At 34.1% G+C, this 21078-nt stretch overlaps 1 protein-coding gene across 1 annotated transcript; it reads left to right on the top strand.

Moving 5' to 3' along the window:
- The first annotated feature begins 956 nt into the window (after window positions 1–956).
- Window positions 957–4210, top strand: LOC115953129 (actin-like). The gene is made up of 5 exons (XM_031070643.1): window positions 957–1095; window positions 1902–1974; window positions 2125–2518; window positions 2913–3526; window positions 3819–4210. The coding sequence occupies exons 2-5, from the start codon at window positions 1915–1917 to the stop codon at window positions 3882–3884; spliced, it is 1134 nt and encodes a 377-aa protein (XP_030926503.1). The 5' UTR covers window positions 957–1095; window positions 1902–1914; the 3' UTR covers window positions 3885–4210.
- Window positions 4211–21078: the final 16868 nt, after the last annotated feature.

Below are 21078 nucleotides of genomic sequence, written 5' to 3'. Positions count from 1 at the left end.
TCATGGGTTATTATAAGTCTTAATCCAACTCTGTCACATGGCAGATTGGAGGACCACTGTCAACCAAAACGGTTATCGAATCAGTTCGAGTCAGGCTTTTCATATGTCGAGTCAGTTACAAATAAAATCTAGAAGGTGACGACAATAACGATCAACAAATCTTGTCGAAAACTTTATATTTCCTCATGATCTCGTTAGAGATCAAGAGATCTTGGTCAGATATGGGAGGAGATCGTGATATATTTAGTTGGAGGTTTGGTCGAGTTAGTTTATCTCGAGTTTCATAAGGGAACTTGCCACTCAACCTGCTCTTGACAAGTTTTGGAGGAGGACACTCGCTGCCGACCACAACAAGCGTCTATTCAAGCGGATATCGGCTTAGGTTGGGGTTGGTGGGTCAAGTGGCCAGGTCCAGTAGATAGCCCTACCTTAGAAGACACCAGGTGGTCGACTCAATAAACTTGAAGAACGTGTCATAAATAAGTGATTTCAAATTTTATCTACTATAATATTGGTTCATAGGATTTCTAGAATATAAAATAGAACAGTTTATTTTTAGTTTGGGACATCACCTCTTTATAAATCATTTTATAAAATTAAAATACATTGAATGTTTTTTTATATATAAAAAAATACTGAACAAAAAGATGGAGTTGAAAAAATCAAGAAGAAAAGAATGCTTAATAATAATAATAATTAATAAATAAATAAATAAAAGAAGGAGAAGAATGCATTTGATATATTGGTATTCCGAAAGTGACCTTGGTGAGAAAAAGTAGGGAGTGGAGGGCTATTTGGAGAGAAGGGTAATGGTATATCCGTCCTCACAAAGCAACCGAAAGCAGAGAGCCAGCTGTTTGCACTACGAACGTGACGCGTGATGGGGTCCGTCAGATTAGATATTCGGAACAGACGGTCATGATTTTGTGAAATTGCATTTGAGGTCATTTAACCTGAATTTCATTTGCATTGCAGCTCCACCCCTTATTTTTTAAACAGGAGGGCGGGTATCTCACTTTCAGCCACAATCCACAACAAAATTCCGTTAAACAAAGCGACAAACACAGAGTTTCATTCAAATTCATAACTCCAAAGGTACCCTTTATTTTTTTTTTTTGGTTTTGTTTTTAATTTTTCACTGGTATAATGTGCTTGTACATTGATTAATTTTGATCGTTTAAGGTTTCGGATATGATATTCTAGTGATCTGTTTTCCTTTCTTGGTCTTGACAACGTTGTTGGGTTTGTTGGGTTTTCATTGATCGTCTTAGAAACATTTCTTTTCTTCTTCTTCTTCTTCTTCTTCTTCTTCTTCTTTTCCCCGTTTTTGTGGGGTTCAGGATTTGCATTTTTTTTTCTTGTTATTATTGTTTTAATTCGTGATGCATAGAATTGGATCGAATTCATAGATTGATGGGCTTGGATCCATGATGGGTTTTCGTAGTTCAACTTATTGGGCGCATTGGATTGTTAGGTTCCTCTCACTGTTTTGATTTCGATGCATGTAAATTTGTTGCTTTGATCGAACTCGAAAATGTTTTAAAGTATACATCACTGGTTGCGATTTTAGCTGGTAGATTTTAGACATGTTGAATTTCTATATATTTTTTCTTTCAAAGATTCAATTTTTTGGAAATTGGTTGGGGGTAATGATTGTATATTTTCCTGTATTTGTTGAATTTTACGCCCAGTTATAATGGGTTAGGAATGTACTGGCTTATGAGGTTTGAATGGACCAGGTTCTGTAATGCATATCTTGATTTTGACCCCATCAGAGGATCTGCCAATTTGGGAATAGTGAATTGTCATTATTTTTTTTTCCTTATGCATATAGTTATGATTTATATGATGTGCAACTACTATTCCTTGAATTTGAATTTAATGGTGGTGTCTTTCTGCAGAAGGCAATAGAAAATGGCAGAAACTGAGGATATTCAGCCTCTCGTGTGTGATAATGGAACCGGAATGGTCAAGGTAATAATCCAAAATCTATTATTGTGTTAACCATTTTTGTTTTAGTTTCATTTGAAATACTAAGTGCTTTTCTCCAAAGGTGATGGTAGTCAGTTTCTGCTTACTCCAGAACCTAGATTCTAATGGCTTTGATGGATCTGAAATTGCCAGGCTGGATTTGCGGGAGATGATGCTCCAAGGGCTGTGTTCCCTAGTATTGTAGGTCGCCCTCGTCACACTGGTGTGATGGTTGGTATGGGCCAAAAGGATGCCTATGTTGGGGATGAGGCACAATCAAAGAGAGGTATTTTGACATTGAAATACCCAATTGAGCATGGTATTGTTAGCAATTGGGATGACATGGAGAAGATCTGGCATCACACCTTCTACAATGAACTTCGTGTGGCTCCAGAAGAGCATCCAGTTCTTCTCACAGAAGCACCTCTCAACCCAAAGGCCAATCGTGAGAAAATGACTCAGATTATGTTTGAGACATTCAACACTCCAGCTATGTATGTCGCTATCCAGGCTGTCCTTTCCCTTTATGCTAGTGGACGTACAACTGGTGAGCAATTAGCATCAGTTATCTAACTGCTTTTTTGGTTAATGTGATAATATTACACTTAAAATTTAGAGAGACAAAAAATAGAAACTCTTGGTAAAAGGAAATATTTGATAATGGATATTTTACAGTATGACAATTTAGAGAGACAAAAATAAATATTTGCCTCTCATGATAAATTTTTTTTCCTGAAATTGATTTGAGAAACAAAATCATTCATGAAAAGAACTTATGTTTTATTGCAATGTGATGTGCCTTATTTTCATATCATGAGCAAGTGCTTTTAGGAATGCATCATGCAATCTTTGGTTTGTACAGAATAGTGAAATCTTGCAAACTTGCTATGAAATTGATACTATGTGTTAATCTGTTTTATGTTTTGCTTGTTGTCTTTTAGGTATTGTTCTGGACTCAGGAGATGGTGTAAGTCACACAGTTCCCATCTATGAAGGTTATGCCCTCCCACATGCCATCCTGCGTTTGGACCTGGCTGGCCGTGATCTCACAGATGCTCTTATGAAAATCTTGACTGAGCGTGGTTACTCTTTCACCACTACTGCCGAGCGTGAAATTGTGAGGGACATGAAGGAGAAACTAGCCTATATTGCCCTGGACTATGAACAAGAGCTAGAGACGGCAAAGACCAGCTCAGCTGTGGAGAAGAGCTATGAGTTACCTGATGGACAGGTGATTACCATTGGTGCTGAACGATTCCGCTGTCCAGAAGTACTCTTCCAGCCGTCCATGATTGGGATGGAATCTGCTGGCATACATGAAACCACATACAATTCTATCATGAAATGTGACGTCGATATTAGGAAGGATCTCTATGGTAATATTGTCCTCAGTGGTGGTTCCACTATGTTCCCAGGCATTGCTGATAGGATGAGCAAGGAGATTACAGCATTAGCTCCAAGTAGTATGAAAATTAAAGTGGTTGCCCCACCAGAGAGGAAGTACAGTGTCTGGATTGGAGGCTCCATTTTGGCATCTCTCAGCACCTTCCAACAGGTAATGTGCTATACAAGGCCATTGCTTTGTGAATGATTATGACTATATAATATAAGTATGAGACAATTTATTATAACTTATTAATAACTTGTTTAGAAAACAAAATATAAATTTATTACAACACAACAGCACAAATTTTGTGTTAAGCTATGACTGCTTGTTAAAAGTAGCAATTTGCCTCACCCAACAAGCCATTGCTGTGGTATTTGGCTGCTTGCTAACATGATAGTTTTGGTAAATTCTAAAATGATTGAAGTATTTCTGACTAAAAAAACCCTTCTTCTGCATGCAGATGTGGATTGCTAAGGCTGAGTACGACGAATCCGGACCATCAATTGTTCACAGGAAATGCTTCTAGTCTTGCAAAGAAAGGGTTGGGCAAAGAATTTACCGGATACATATATTACAGAGAGGCTTCTAATCAAGTGGTTGAAGGATTCCCTTTTTATTTCTTTCCCCCTTTTTTTTCATTCATGTTTGTTTCTCTGTGTTTTTCTTTTGTTTTGCTGGGACAGTGAACATGGAGGCAAGCAAATTAAGTTCAAGATTCAAATTTTTCCTTACTATGTTGTAGAAGAGTTGTGTATTGTTACTGATTTGGTTTGGGTTGAAACGGAAATTCTTTTCATTATAATTTATTTGAGGGCTCTTTTTATAAATTAGAATGACCTATATTCCTTTTTATGTGGGCTGTTTTCTGCAACTTTATATTGTCACAATATCTGATTAAGTATGTAGTCCACGTGGATGGAAATCTATTGGAACAAAAGCAACAATTATTTACAGCATCAGAAGTGTGTAACGCTGGATGAAGTTAAAAACCATGCATTCAGCACACAAAAAAAAGGGTAAAAAACCATGCACACATATCTCTAGATTTTAAAGGTACAGCATGAAAAGCCCGATAATTTGGTCACCATTGTACGGATCTGACAAAGCAAACTAAATAAGCACATAGTCTGAGATTTTAACTAATAACTTGGTTGAGATTCTGATCAAATGCGCAGGCTACACAAATCGGAGTAGTAGTATGTTATGTTTAAAAACAAACAAAAACAAAAAAAAAAAAAAAAAAAAAAAAAAACTTGGATTTCTTGACAAAGCTACGAGTGAAAGCATGGGTTTAGAACTAGTTTATGTGAAGTATCCCATGTACGTAGGGGAAACAAACCAGCTCATGCATTATCACGATACGCCTAGCACACAAACAATTTGTGTGCATTGATAGTATTGGGCTCATTTTCCGATTCGTCATGTCACGTATCTGAACTTGATTGGACTTTTTCGTTGATCTGAGTGTAGATCAAGGATGTAAATCCACCACTCTCATCTGCACAAATGGTATAAAAAAACTAGTCGTGTCTCGGTGCTACGTAGCACTCAATAAACCTGCAAAATGAGGGAAGAATGCTATGACCAGCTTACACAACATAAAATCTTGATGTTAGTTTCAGAATAAAGGATAATCTATATATAAGTTTCCTCACACCCAATCAATTATTAACAATGTTACTAGAGAATTCTCATCCCCAAGTGCTTCTCCAACATTAAAATTGCTACCCCAGTGCAAAAAGTTGAACTGACTGATGCACCTGTTTCTACATCTACTAAAACTGTTAAACCCTCTGCTAAGCCTAGAAAAAAGGGTTCTCCTTTGGATGAGATTTGCAAGGACCCTGATGCTTTATATGCCCTCATCAAGATGATATCAAAGGAAAAAGAAGCTGCTGATTCAGAAGATGAACAGTCCTCTGAAGCTTCTATTACAAAAGACCCTTACTACCCCTACAATCAGGAGTGGTTTGGTCATGATGAAGAAGAAACTCATGATTTAGCAAAAGATTGATTCCCCTATTTGTTTGGCCTGCACAATGGCCAAAATGGTACAATGTTTACCCCTGGTGAAGTTCCCACTATTGTTTCACACCACTGCCCCATGCAAATGATGATGTTTTGAAAAAGAGATTCTTCATGCTTTTAGTCATTTCAAGCTTACTTTCGGCAAGTCTTGGTTCTTTGGATTGAAGAATCATGCTTTTAGTCATTTCAAGCTTACTTTTGGCAAGTTTTGGTTCTTTGGATTGAAGAATCAAACAAGGCCTCGCTGCTAGTGATTTGAGACAAAAAGTAAAAATCACTATTCACTGATTACTGTTCACTTTTTACTATTCATCGATACTGTTCACTATGCTTTTCATGCCTATTTAAGGGGGGATGTCGCTTATGTTAAACCAAGTTTTGCTCTAGAGCCAGAATTCTCTTTAGGACTACTTCTCTCCTTTAGAACATCTCTCTAGAATTTCCACTATTACCACTATTTCCCTACAAAGCCTTGTAACTAGAACTAGTTCAAGCCATGTAACTGTTAAACTGTTGAGATCTTGTAACTACTACTGTAAGTTCTGTTACTTATTTTCAATATTAACTACTTTCAGCTTTCAGTTTGTTCTATACTTTAAATTGTTTTGATCTATACTACTTGGCCGGTTCTACCGCCTTACTATTGTTTTAAATTACTTTGATTATATCTGCAATACCGCCTTCTTAGCTGGTTCTACTTTGCTTACTGTATTTATTTTCAGTATATTATACTGTGCTTTTAGAAACATTTTTCTTTTTAGCATAGAAATCATTGGGTTTAACAAAGTTGGTTTTGTATTTTTTATATTTTTTATGGCTATAATTTTTGTGACTTTTATCATGTTTTTTACCCTTTTTCTTGGAAGGAGTAATAGGGGGCAAACCATATTGTTCACAAAAATTACTCATTTCATACTTAACTTTTCTTTTATTCTTTAATTGGTATTTTAACAATTTTTCATCATTACACATATTAATACCATGTTTTTTAATAGTGCTTAAAATATCACCATAAGTTAAATTATCATAATCAATGGAATCATTTTTACCAATTAACTCTTATTTTACCTTATGAGCAAAGAGAGGAGGCAAACCGTCAATAAACTTTTCTTTCCAATAAGGCTTGTCGCAATCTTTCCAGAGCATTACTCTGGAAATGAAAACATCTTCGTACCATCTGTAATCAAACATAGTAGGACATCTCAAATTGTTCAAATAATCAGAAATTCGAGACGAAATATTAGATGGAGTACCAACAAAATGTTTGAGAATAGTATAGACCAAAGCATTGACACCGTCAAGTATACCTTTGCCAATACTTTCATCAAAAATAGGCAGACCTTCGTCATTCTTTTTAACAGCATGCTTAATAGATTCTCTGGAATCTTTTGTGAGACATGAATCCTACCATCCACGAAGAGTACTAGAAAAACCAATAGCAAGGAGGTCAACAATTTCAAGGTGATCAAGATTATGGTTATTAATATAAGCAATTCCAACCATAGACATATGACCCATTTTATTAATTATTTCTGTTCAAAAAAACCATCAATATTCCATTCATAAATTTTATCAGCGAAAACAGAAAATTGTGTTTGAAAAGATCTTTCTTCAAACTGCATATCAAGAGGAGTAGGTTTTGAATACCAATTTTTTTGTAAAAGACATGGGTTTGGAGTTTCCAACAAATCTTTTAATTTCTAGTAAATCATCATCAAAAACCTTTTTTGCAGAAATAGAAGATAATGAATCAGAATCTGTGTTTTCATCAGAAACAATTTCTTTTTCATTTCTTGAAATAGTACAAGCAGCACTTGTAGAAGTACCCTCAGTTTTTACTTTTAAATCAGAAAGCATTTTCTCAACAATGTCAAGAGTTTTAGCTTGAGAAGTTTTAAACTTCAATTTTCCATCTTGACTGGGAAATCAATCAAGGGTTTCTCAGTTTTTGAAACAGGGGTTTTTTCAACAATTTTTTCTTCAATACGGTCAAGTTGTTGACCAATAATATGCAAGGATTCATTAGTAAAATTGTTTTGTTCAATAATAATAGTAATAGGAGTTTGATCATCAGCAATTTTGAAATGAGAGACCTTAACATCAATCTTCTTACAAGTTATCAAAACTGTCTCAAGAGGCGGATGACTAGACCTGACAATGGTTTTATCTTCTTTAACAAAATTTGATTCTTTTATCACATTCAAATGATTTTTTGAAACTTCATCTTTTGGAACATAATAGTTTTCAAGAAAATCAAAAAAAAAAATATGTTTTTTCAATTGATTCATCTTTTCTTTCCATTTCCTTTTAACACGGTCTTTTTCAGACTGAGTAAAAGTACTTTGGTAATATTTCCTTTTATCTCTGTTTTTAGCAGAAATAAATTCATTAAACAGGGAAACCATATCAATTTCAAAACTTTCATTTAAAACATTCAAAACTCTTAATTGACTTTGGAAAGCAAGGTTTTCAATAGGAGGAAAATCAGAACCAGATGGGGACACAAATCTAGTATCATCTTTTTCTTCATTAGCAGTTCTGCCATATGGAGAGAAAGTTTCAGGTTTAGTAGAATAGAAAATAGTGCTAACTTGGGAGTTACCACTTGAAACTCCTTTTAGCCTCAAATCAAGTTTTTCAAAATTCTTTTGCAAAAATTCATTGAGATCTTGGCTACTCTCACATTAAATTACGTCAACAGCTATGTCATTCTTATCCTCTTTTCTAAATTTTTCCTACAATTTTAAAATAGTTTTTATCAATTTTAAATTACTAATAAAATTAAAATAATTTCCAGCCTATCTCTACCATAAAGCCCACTTCTTATAAATTTAATTCCACCATAAAGCCCAAACTCAAGACTTTTCAACCAAAAACCCTTTGAAAGTCACGGCTATAGCTTTCTGTATTTCCACCGAAAACCCTTTGAAAATCACGATTACAACTTTCTGTATTTCCTTCCCTTTTGTTGCACGGTTTAAAATTCTAGTCTCCCCACGTTTTTTTTCATTTTGTTAGATTTAGTTCCTTCCCCTTCCCCACCTTCTAACAGCAACCTCTCTGTCTTCCTTCCTCCTCTCCTCACAATATATAAATACTGACAAAAGCTGGATGATTCAGTTGAGGTATCTCTAAATCCCAGTTTGTTTTGTGTTCTATTCTTTTGCTTGATGTTTTTTATTCCCTTTTTACATTTTGTTACTGCCTCTTTCATGCTGTGGTGTAGACGGTTTTTAATTGGAGCTTTACCACTTTATGGTTTGTTCATCTTGAGTTTTTGGAATGAGTCTTATCCTGTGTGACTCCAACGACTTTAGTGCGACTTAGATTAATTCGTGTGGTGAGTGAAAAATAGGGCAATGTTATATAAATCAATATTGTTGCAGCTGAAGAAATTTTCCAAATTCCCTTTGTGATAGTGGAATGAGAAATCTGTGTATGTATTACAATGCCAAATATTTGTGTCAGTGTAATTTGATACCCAAGGTAATTCAATTAGGGTTTTCAATATTGTAGCAACTTTCCTTTGTGATAGTGGGATGAGAAATCTATGTATGTATTACAATGCCAAATATTTGTATCAAATTTTATGTGTCAGCGTAGATTGATACCCAAGGTAATTGGATTAGAGTTTTGACTTTGTTGTTTGTCTCCACTTCTATCAAATGTTCTGTGTCAGCGTAGATTGATACCCACAATAATTGGATTAGAGTTTTGACTTTGTTGTTTGTCTCCACTTCTATCAAATGTTCAATTAGCCCTATGTAGTTATATTTCTCTTGCAAAGTTCCCTCAAAAGGTGCCTTGAGCAGTAACACTAGAGAAGGACTAAGCGCATCTCTGTTGCTATGCTCATGGCATTTTTGTTTCATACTTTCCAAGCCAACAATATTGATCTCATTCAAAGGGAAGGTGTTAACTGCAATTATAATAGTTGGAAAATCAATTGTGGAGCAATAAGTTATTTAATGAAATTTCAACTCAAATTCACACGACTAATTAAAATTTCAGACTATCTAATTCCACCATATATTCTAGAAAAAAAAAGTATACAAACCAACTAAAAAGTACAAAAGTCTTTTTTCCCTGCAACAAACCACTATACTAACACTATGAACTACTTAGTTTGCATTCCTTTTCATCAAACAAAAGAACAATTATCAAACTCCTTCGCCAATACCCAAACCTATCCTTTAGCTCTTATAGCATCAATATATACCTTAAGGGCCTACCATGGTGATAAACTTTTGTAACGCACAATAAATAATTGAAGTACATTAGCCATGTGTCTCCTTGGTCCACAAGTGTCAGGGATAGATTCAGAGCTATTACCACTATGGAGGCAGCAATAGCAGTACTTCTTGACAAAAAACAAATATACAAGCAGTCAGAGCTTGATACAGTTGCACATACTCTAAACAGTTTATGTAACCAAAAGAATTAACCAAAAGAAATAGGGCATTGTTGAATGAAATCCCATTGTAAATAAATCTGGATTGTTTAAAAGAATTAACCAAAAGAAATAGGGCATTGTTGAATGAAATCCCATTGTAAATAAATCTGGATTGTTTCTTCAAGTATGTCAAACTCTCAATTATGAATAAAATGAAAATGTTATGCTCAAATATTTTTATATTCTCTTTTGGTACACTAAAATGATTTTAATATTATGTTTTGGTTGTGTAGGCTATTCAGTTTTTCTACCAATTTATTATGGATTATCTATTAAATTACAAGTACAAAAGTTGGAATATTTCTTTAGGTATCTAAATGTCAGTTGTAAATAAATTTGAATGTTTTGCTAAAATAGTCCTCATATTATTTTTGGTAGTGTAGACCGTTCAAATTATCCACCAGTTATTTGAAATGATTTTTAGGTGGGTGTAATCAAATGTCTTTCTATAATTTGACTGAGAAATGAGAATTAAGACAAAACATTTCATGAAGAGATACTCTACTTCTGGAATTGTTTCAAAGAAACCAATTAGAGCTTGAATTTCTAGGAGGTTGAATAATGTCATTGATCAATTAAATGGACAGCTTAGGAGAGAGTAAAAGTTAAAGGGAATAAAATAGTGCAAAATATAAGGGTCCTCAAGTTGTCTTTCTTGGGTTCATAATTTTTGAATTGTAAAAGAAAGAAAAAAAAAAAGCATATAGAGTGTGTAGGTGAGAATTCGAGGCAATTATAAAATAGGCAGTGGAAGCTTTTAATACAAAGTGAAAGAGTAGAAATAGAGGGAGATTAAAAAAAAGGAGGTTGGTCTAAAAAACAAGGTTGGTTTAAGTATTTTCATTTAACACTGTTTTGATTACTATTTTACCCACCAATTGCTCATAAGTTACCTATTAATTTCCATGTTTTAAGCTGGATTGTTTCTTCAAGTATGTGTAACTCTCAAATATAAATAAAATGAAAAGGTCATGCTAAAATATTTTTATATTATCTTTTGGTTGTGTAGGTTGCTCATATTTTCTACCAATTGATTATGGATTATCTATTAAATTGCAAGTTCAAAAGCTGGATTGTTTCGTCAAGTATGTCCAACTTTCAATTAATGAAAAGGCTATTCTAAAATATTTTTATATTATCTTTTGGTGTGGTAAAATAATTTTTGTAAGGGCGGCGTTTTGGATCCTAAGCCCAAAAGGTAGAAGGATTCAGGCCCAAAGAGCCCAACACAATGAATTTGTAGAGAGTAGGCTTAAAAACTAGGTTTCAATGGATCAAGCAACGCACACAGCAGATTAAAGATAGTAAGAAAGAAAAGAAAGACAAACTCTGTGCAAAGAAATCCTTCCTCGGCGAAGTCCAAGGAGAGTGGTTCTTGAATATATTTCTTTTAGACTTGGATACAATTTCGGTTCTTCTTGCTACAGTCTTTTCTTTATAGATTTCACGATCCCCTAATCCCTTTAGGATCTCTCACATTATATATGCTCATTTCACTGATCCTGGCCTTCCATCTGTTGATTATGCAGGTCACTGCTTGAGTGCTTGTCCCATCAGACACCCTTCCCAGTGTTCTATGAGTTGCAGCTACTAAGACAGCAATGTTCAGGGGTCTTCTGCACATAAATGTAGCCAGAGGGTTTGGTGAGGTCCAATCAATGTGGTGGCAACTACCATCCCTCCAATCACGTCAGGGCTAACCCCCTCTTTGAAACTCTTCCTCTACAGTGTGGCCCCCCCTCTGGTAATGTGCCCTTGATGTGGCAATGGCTCACCTCTCCGACTTTACGGTCCAAGCATATGGGCTCCTTGGAACTATACTGGCCTCTTCGGCCTTGGGTATGACACGTGGCATTATCACCTTATTAAATTTTTGTACCCCACAATTTTTATATTATCTTTTGATTTCTACCAAATTATAACGGATTATCTATTAAATTGCAAGTTCACACAAGCTAGAATATTTCTTCAGGTCTCTCTAAAATGAAATGTTTTGCTAAAATAGTCCTTTCTCTCTCTCTTCCCTCCTTTGTCTCTTCCTCTCCTTATATAAGTTAATCACTCCTTCATACCTCCTCTCTATCTCCCCTTTTTTTGCTCTTCATGTCTTTCACGATTTCAAAACTTCAAAATTATTAATACTGATAGAAATAGCTGAAACAATCATAAAACAAATAACCACTTCTTCCTTCTTACTCTATACATATGGTCTTTGAGAAAATTTTCTCCATACAAACTTTGGCTTTTTCACTAAGAAATACTTAGGAACCAAGTCCTTCACTTTACGGCAAGCACTCAATCTTACACATTCAACCAAATGGGGGTTTTGTATGATTATATTTAGATGATTCTGCAATGTCATGATGAATGGGTTGGCCTTATTTTACCATATAATACAAGTAATCATGTAATTTATGAATTAAAAGGGATATATATTGTGGGATTATTTCATACGTTGTAGTTTAAAAAATAATTTGAAATAACACACTGACTTTTTAAAAATATGTAATCTATAATATATTAATTCAATAATAACTATATCAATGCGTGGGTCTGCGACTAGTTTAGTGTAAAAATTAGATTTCAATTAGAGTTTAATTTTAAGCCACATGTCCTATCGAATCTTTTTTTTTTTAAAAAAAAAAATTTGTGCCAAGTGAATTAATTCAGTATAGAAAACGATGAGTCCAATATAAATAAACCTAGGTAATATATACATATATATATATATATATATAGGGTTGAATTCAAGTTACACATGGTGTAACTCTAAGCAATGTTACCCCACTTAATAATTTATTATTGAATTCATATTTTGAAAATCCAATGGTTGAATTACATGTTCTATATGTTCTTAATATATATGCCAAATTTCATGCCACCAGATGTAATTTACCATTTGATCCATAAACTAATCTACTATGCATTATTTCAAACTACAAAAATTTGAATTTAAACAATCGATTAATCACATGGCTATTGATCTTTGATCACTTTGAAATTTTGCAAGCATAGAGAATATATGAAGACAATTTAATCAAACAGTGAATTTGTCAAAATTTGCATCCAATTAAAAACTATTGGTTGATATAACATTGCTAACATTGCTTAAAGTTACACCAGGTATAACTCAAAGTAGTGTTACACTACTCAATAATTTATTATTGAATTCATATTTTGAAAATCCAACTATTGAATTACATGTTCTATATGTTCTTAACATACATGCGAAATTTCATGCCAATTAGATGTAATTTACGATTTGATCACTAATCTTCTATGCATTATTTCAAACTACAAAAACTTGAATTTAAACAATCGATTGATGACATGGCTATTGGTCTTTGACTTTGCCAAGTATGGAGAATATACGAAGATAATTTAATCTAACGATAGATTTGTCAAAATTTACATCAGGTGTAACTCTCTCTCTCTCTCTCTCTCTCTCTCTCTCTCTATATATATATATATATAACCAAAGCTTAGAGAATATTTGATTAGAATCAAAACTAGATTTTTGCTGTTATTTTTTTTTTCTAAACTAATAAGTATATTTTTTATACTGTTTCTATTTAGATATTTTGTATGTGAAGATTTTGAACGTAACAAACTGTAATTGAGTTAAACAATCTCATGCACCTGTCCCCATTCAATTTAGGAGACACATTTGCACCAATTTATTCTTTTATTTTGTGTTCTATTTAGGGTCTATTTAGATACCACTTATTGCTGAAAACTGAAAACACTGTAGCAAAATAATTTTAAATGTGTGAATAGTGCCGTGGAATCCATTTTTAATGAAAATTTTTCTGAAAAAAGAGGTTTGAAAGTCTCATGAACAATGCATTTTTCAATCTTGGGCATGATTTTTGGCTACTGTAGCCATGGGGCCCATGGACTATGGATGCCAAATGCAGACATTGCTTTGAAATGCTGTATCCAAACGTTACCTTAGTAGAATTTCATGTATAATGATAGTGAATTAATATTTGTATATATAGCATCCAACGGTGATTTTCAAAATTATATACTTAACACTAGTGTAATGAGAAACTTGGCTTAACCATTATCATTAAAATTGCAAAAGAAAATCATTTTAGTACCTCCAAATGTCCTGGTCAAACTAATGTCCTATATAATTGTTCGGGGGCCTTTTTTGGTTGCCTAGCCACATGGGGTCCGTTAGAGAGATGACCTTACTAGGCCCGGGTTCTTTTTGGGGAGTTACCTCCAGAACTCAACATTGGGCCACATGGACCAATGGCTACCGGCGTATTTTCAAGCCTACAAAACTATTAAAACCAAAAGTCTAAGAATCACGATAATGGTCAAATAAATATACAATATGCGTTTGATATTATAGATTTGATTAGTAGTTGTAATAATAGTTGAGATAGTATTTATTTAGAGGTAAAGTAATCATGTACTCAATGATGTAAATTTAAAGATATGGAAGCAGAGTCCCTTATATTTGTATGGTTTATAGCTCCAGCTGTGTAGCATCAGTGAGCTGATAGGATTCCACCAGAATGCCAACAGTAGAGGCTAGTTAAGTTTGCCCCTCTTATCATGCATTTAAATGAGTTTAAGCCAATAGTTGTAATAGTAGTTGGAATAAAATAAAATATATTTAAATGTGAAGTAATCATGTACTCAATGATGTAAATTTAAAGATATGGAAGCAAAGTCACTTATCTCTGATGGTTTGCAGCCCCAGTAGTGTAGCATCAATGAGTAAACAGCATCCCAGCAGAATGACTCCAACAGTAGAGGGGCAATTTGCCATGATAACTTCAAGATTGAAGGGGGAAAATGGGTGCAACTGGAGGGAGAGAAAGTATGCCCAGCTGTGTGTAGGGGCTGGTTAAGTTTGTCTGTCTTATCATGCACTTAAATGAGTTTTCCCCTTTAACAATGCTCTTTTAGTTGTTGTAAAGTTATGAACAGCGTTGCCTTCCATGAGAAGGGCTTTTGTATGGAGTACTTGTGCCTTTTAAGAGAAGGGTTTTATGTAAGATAGATTTGTACCTTCCGTGAGAAGGGCTTTGATATGAGATCTTGGTGCCTTCTAGGAGAAGGGCTTCAATATTAGAAGTTTGTGCCTTCCATGAGAAGGGCTTTTATAAGATAGGTGGAGCAGAGTATTGAGATGTGTTTATAGGTAACAAAACAGTAGAATTTCAAAGTGAGAGATTATGAGAGTGAAACTTAAAAGAGTTGTAGTGTGTTATATGTAATGGTGTAATAAGTGTGTATGAGATTGTGTAAGAAAAGTGAAGAAAGAGATGTTTAGAGATATAAGCAGCAAGATATATGTATTTTCAAAATATGGAGAGTGAGATAATGAGTATAAGAGAGTAATAGTATTGTAGTGTGTTTAGCAAAGCCACTGGGATTTATTGCTGGAGGATGTATAAGGGCTTATGAAGGGCATTCATGGGTTAAGGGCTGGAGAGTTTAGTTTCTAATTTGGGAACTAAAAAACTTAGAAATTCATTAAGAGCTTAAGAAGATTATTAGAGGAAGAGAGAATAGAGAAGTTTCATGAGAGAGTTGTTCTTCTCCATTGGTGTCCCCCCTTTTGAGGTGTTGATAGGGGGGGTTCTATTTTAAGCTGAGCTTAAGGGGGTATTTATCAAATAATCTCAGCCAAAATCTGTTCCAACTAGCAATGAATCTTCAGAGAATCCATCCTAAGATTTGGCCAAAAATGGTATGTTTAGGTTTAAGGTGTTCTTGTTGTTTTGGGTAAGAGCTACTGGGGAAAGATTAGCTGAAAGGGAAGGTATTTTGGCAAGAAAAAGATAGTTACTTTAGTTGGTTTTGGTTTTAGCCAAATGTGGAAATTCAACAATGCTAAGGCTGCTGGGTCAGCTGTTACATCTGTTCTGAAAAAAGTTGTCATAGTTGTCATAAGACAGCTGTTACTTTGGGCAAAAGCAGCTGAGATCAACTAGGTGATTTCAAATTGCTAGAGAGGACATTTAGTATTATTTTTTCATGGATTTGGCTGAAAATTGTAAGATCTCTTTCAAGGGTATCTTGCTATTTTGGGTATAGCAACTGGTTGCTAGGATTTAAGCATTAAATGGCTAATTATATCACTTCCAGCCAAGTTTCAAGTGTTGAATACACTGCTAAGGTTCTGTTGGAAATGTTTTCTTTTTTGGGTGTTTGTATTTTTGGTCCAAGGTTCTATTACAAAACATTTTTAGCAAGTAATAGAAGGATTGGTTGAAAGTTAATGAAACTTTAGAGATTTAGTCAAGATCTCATTGTGTTGTGACATAATTTTGATGAGCAAGAAGAGTATTTAATGCTCTGCTCTGACAGCTGGCAGAGAAATATATGGTCTAATTATGGCAAATAGTAGCTGGATATTAGAGATATCATGAATATTTTATATATAGTTGGAGATTAAAGATAGCCAATCAAATTAGGCCATGTGTTTGAGTTGGATTTTAGCTAAAAGTAGTAATAGTAAGATTTATGTAGAATAATATAATGAAGTTTCTAAGTTTGTATAGCAACAGTTGGGGTTTGAATGAATAGTTATTTTCTCAGCAATTAGATGGCTGGAGATATTGAGTATTTGTCACATGATGAATATTAAGTTTTAGGAAAAGAGCAACGGGGAATTTTATCATTTTAAGTGCTATGTGATAAGAGATGCTTACCATATGTTACCCGCTACACACGGACTTGTTAGAGTTCAGGGAGTTGGAGAAGACACACCAAGCAACATGTCTCTTTTATCAACTTTAAATCTCTGGAACTTTACTAAACATACCTCTTGGCCCTCCAAACCACGACTTCCAAAGTTTCCCCAAAGAGACTTATGAGCTTAGATCATAAGCCGAAGATGAGATGACGTACCTCAAGTTTTGTTGTCATTTTATGTAAATATGGGCTCTTGCTAAAGAAGCCGCTTGTCATGAATATGAGAGAGGTAATATGGACCGTGAGTTTTGATTCATTGTGTAAGCCCAATCCATATGTTGATGTTGATGATATCATGGGTTATGATCCCAATTGATGAAAAGGAAATGTGGGCCATGAATCTGCCTCTTGAAGTAAGGATCTCACAAGCCATGTGAGCCTAATCCATGCAATTAAATGAAATATGAGCTTATTTTGGGCTTTAAATAAATTTACCCAAAAAATCAATAATATGTTGATGTGGCATGGGTTGCCATTGAAGTAGTGCCACGTGGGGCAAAAAAAGAGTCCTCAACGATAATTAATAATTTAAATTAATATCAATAGCACCACTATAATTCATTATTTCTGTGCTTAAACACATGTTACATACTAGTTATAAGCAAGGTTTTGAAACCTGGACCAGACCATACGGTCCAACTGGGAAAACCTCGAACTGGTCATTTTTGCTGTTCTTTTAGTCTCAAGAACAGCTCTATGGGAAAAAAGCAAGGACCTGTACGAACCATGGTCGAACCTCACGGTTCTGAGAACCGTGATCAGACCGCTTCTCACAGTTCCCTGCTTCCCTTTGAATTTGAACCTTAAAAAAAAAAAAAAAAAAAAAAAAAAAACACAGAAAATCAAAAGATAAAGAAACACAATTGTTGGGAATCTAGAAAGCACGGGTGCGGCTCTAGGGCCACCGCACCCGCATCGGACTCACGGCAACGCTCCTCCGATGCGCCAACTCGCCATTTTTTTTTTTTTTTTTTTTGATCCTGAAAGCCACTGTCTCTCCTTTAGCTTTATCCTTGTCTCTGAAAGTTTTTGGAAAAGAGATTAGCTTAAGCATTTCTTGAAGAGAATTTTGCAGCACAAGTAAAGGCACTCTTTGAAGCTACTATAACGGGAGAGCTACTATCAGGAAGAAGAGAGAGTTTAGACTGTTTAGAGAATTAAAAAACTAAAAAGAAGAAACGAACTTGAAAGAAAATTTTGAATACACGGCTGAGATGGGATTTGGGAATTGGGATGTGGGAATATTGGGATTTGGTAGAGATAGGACAAAAAAGAAGATAAGGGAATACGTAAGAAAGAGAAGATAGAGAAATAAAAGAATCTGTAGGTGGGGCCGATTTTAGAGTGGAATGACAAAAGAGGGAATAATATTTTTTTTGGTAGAAATAATATATATATATATATATAAATTCTCTGTCAAGTCTTGTTATGAGTAATGATTTGTTATGAAAGTATTGCTAAAAATATTGCAGACTTCTTCACTGCTTCTGAAGACTTCTTCTTTGCTGCTGCGTGCTTTAGTGTCAACTACTAACATGTAATGCTTGCTTGCTGTCAAGCACTTCCTTCTTGGGTTTTGTTATTTATTTAACTTTAACAATTTTTAAATGCATGGACATCTTCAAATCTAGTTTTTGATTTTTTTTTTTTTAATTCATAATAAATGTTGAACAGTGACTATTCAAATGGGCTTGGGAAAAAAAATGATTGGCAGTCAAATGGGCTTGGCCATGAGCAAATAAACTAATTTGTCTCTTAACTATTTTACTGGGTTTTATAAAATAAAAATTATTTGATACTAAAGTGTGCTTTGTCATGACTTAAAAATAATTTAGAAACTCAATAGCTATTTATGTTTTTTTAGAATTTAATAATTTTTATTTGTATTATGAAAGTTATGTTATAAAAAATACTATCTATATTTGTTTTGGACTATTTTAGTTCATTTTTCTATTTTTTTATTAATTTAATGTTTATATATATATATATATATATTTAAATTAATTATGACGTTATCACAGTTCGACCTCAAAAACCTTGAACCTCTCTCTTTTACGGTTCAATGAACAGTCCGGATCTAAAAACCTTGGTTATAAGTAATAAGATGCACAAGAAAGAGAAACTCCTATTTAGTTAACTCAGAAAATATTAGTATTGATATTAGTATGCACTGGCTTTAATTAGTGAAAATTTTCAGAAAGGGCAAACTGATTATTATACCCCCAAAATTGAGTAACCAAATTGACCAGAGGCCTCGAAAACTACTTCCCTAAAGGGAATGGGAAAATTATTAGGTACTCCGGGAGTACCATAAATGTGTACTCCCTCATTTCACATGAATAGTGGGTCCCACCATGAATTTAATTAGTGGGACCCACCATTTATGTGAGAAGAGGGAGTACGCATTTATGATACTCCGGGAGTACACAATAATTTCCCAAGGAAATGTGCCCTAATTTGCCAAATTTGAGGAATCCAGACAAATAACAGTAAATGATGATTGAATCTTTAGAATATGCGTCGGGTGAAGACTGAAGGGTGTATAGTCAGCAGACATGGTGTTCTTCCATGAGCTATGGTGTTTTGCGCATTGAATCCAGCATAGGCCCATTTGTCTCACTAGTGTTCAAAGCCCAATGAAAAGGCAATTTAGAGAGCCCAAACTGGTTGAAAAAGACTCTTTTGCCCTCTAATAGAGAGCCCATTTGTTGGTTTCTCTTCCACAGGTGGGCCTATCCGCACAGTAAAACGGAAGAGATTTTAGTAACTTGGTTTAGTCCAGAGGAAAAATTTTAAATACTTTTAGAGTACGGAAAAATGGTACCCTCTAGTCCCTCCTCTCACATTTATGGTGAATCTCACCATTAATTTAATGAATGAACCCCACCATAAATACGAGAGAATGGAATATTATTCTCTATGCACCGAAAGTATCTAAATATTACTCTAGTTGAAAATCCCCCGTTGACATTGATGGTCGACCTTGTGGGCTTGTCGTGTCTCAACCAATGATTTCTAGGGCATGAGTTTCTTTCTGGGTTCAAAATTTCAAAATGAGCCAAATTCATAAGGGCCTGTTTGGTTAATTGACAAAAGTAGTTTATTTTGTTTTCATTTTCAATGGGATCCATTATAAAAAAAACTTGTTTGGTTTAAGAACTTATATTCAGTTTTCATTTTCAGTATCCTAAAAGCTGAATTTGAATACAAAAAATGAAAACACATTTTTAGTGTTTTCATTTTCATAGAAAACGAATACAGAGACAATTTTGTAAATATTGTAAAAATGCAAAGGACCCCACGTGATTGATGTGAGTTTGTAAGTGAAAAAAAAATATATAAAAAAAATAAAAAAGTAACTTTAAAAAAAATAAATATAGGAAACAATACCAAACCATGTATTCAAAATAACTTACTCAACACCCTCAAATGTAAAAATAGGTCATCTTTTCTATATTCAATTTTTTGAATTTGAATACAGAAAAGAGAAAATGAAAATGAAAAGTGAATACACCGGTTTTAAGACGCAAACAACCTAGCATTTCACGAGCTATTTCGGGCTTCAATTTACTGGCACATGAAGCTTGTGGGCCTTGAGGCTTTATTATTTTTTATTTGTTGTCCAAAAAATGCCGTTAGCAGTTAGAAGAGTCACCTGAGATTCTAGTGAGCTTTTAACTTTGGATTTACTCCAAACAAATAGAACCAAATTCTTCTCTCTTTTCTAAATTTTCTAAAAATGGTTGAAATTACAGTTAAGTACAGCACAATAGCAAAAATACATTTGTTTCATCATGTTACACAAAATACCAAATGCTCAATACTTTATGGCAAATACATAGTTATTTCACTTCTAGAATTCTCCACTCTAATTCTCTTTAATTTTTAATTAGATGTAAGACGTGCAATATTCAAAATTCAAATATATACCATATGTTGCGCATCCTTTGAAAATGGGAGGAAATTGAAGATTCAATTGGAGGAATCCTTTCCCATGACAGCTTCCAAAATAATCAAACCTAAGTATAGGTAGCGCATCCCGCTCTCCCTTGTTTGATTCATTTGTTGCATCTCTACCATCGTTGTCTTTCTTGTATTGTTTTTCTTCTTCAACTTTACAAATCAATGAATTAGGTTTGGGTATATATTTATGTGTGGGAAACGTGTTAAGGTGCCCCAAAACATTATTTTATTCATATCCTTACTCATCGAAAAGAGACATCAGTTTAGTAAAAGTTATTTTAATTATCCAATAAATTCTAGCAATCTATAAGGAATTTATTGATTAAATAGTTTTTAAAAAGCTTGCTAAGGAATCAACGATGGAATCAATTACTCTAGCTTTAGCATAGTCCCGTAACATCTAGCTTTTATTCAGAAGCTAAAGAATAGAAAACTACATTGTTTTAAAAGCAGTGGAAACTGGGCAGACAAATCACAACATGGTATGAAATTTTTAAGGATGAAATTGAACAAAATTAAACAGTAGGAAGCAGATTGAAGATAACCAAAGCTTAAG

Source organism: Quercus lobata, chromosome 7 (assembly GCF_001633185.2).
Source record: "Quercus lobata isolate SW786 chromosome 7, ValleyOak3.0 Primary Assembly, whole genome shotgun sequence".
NCBI classification, from domain to species: Eukaryota; Viridiplantae; Streptophyta; class Magnoliopsida; order Fagales; family Fagaceae; genus Quercus; species Quercus lobata.
The sequence above is the reverse complement of the archived record's forward strand: the minus strand, read 5'-3'. Positions and strand labels throughout refer to the sequence as shown.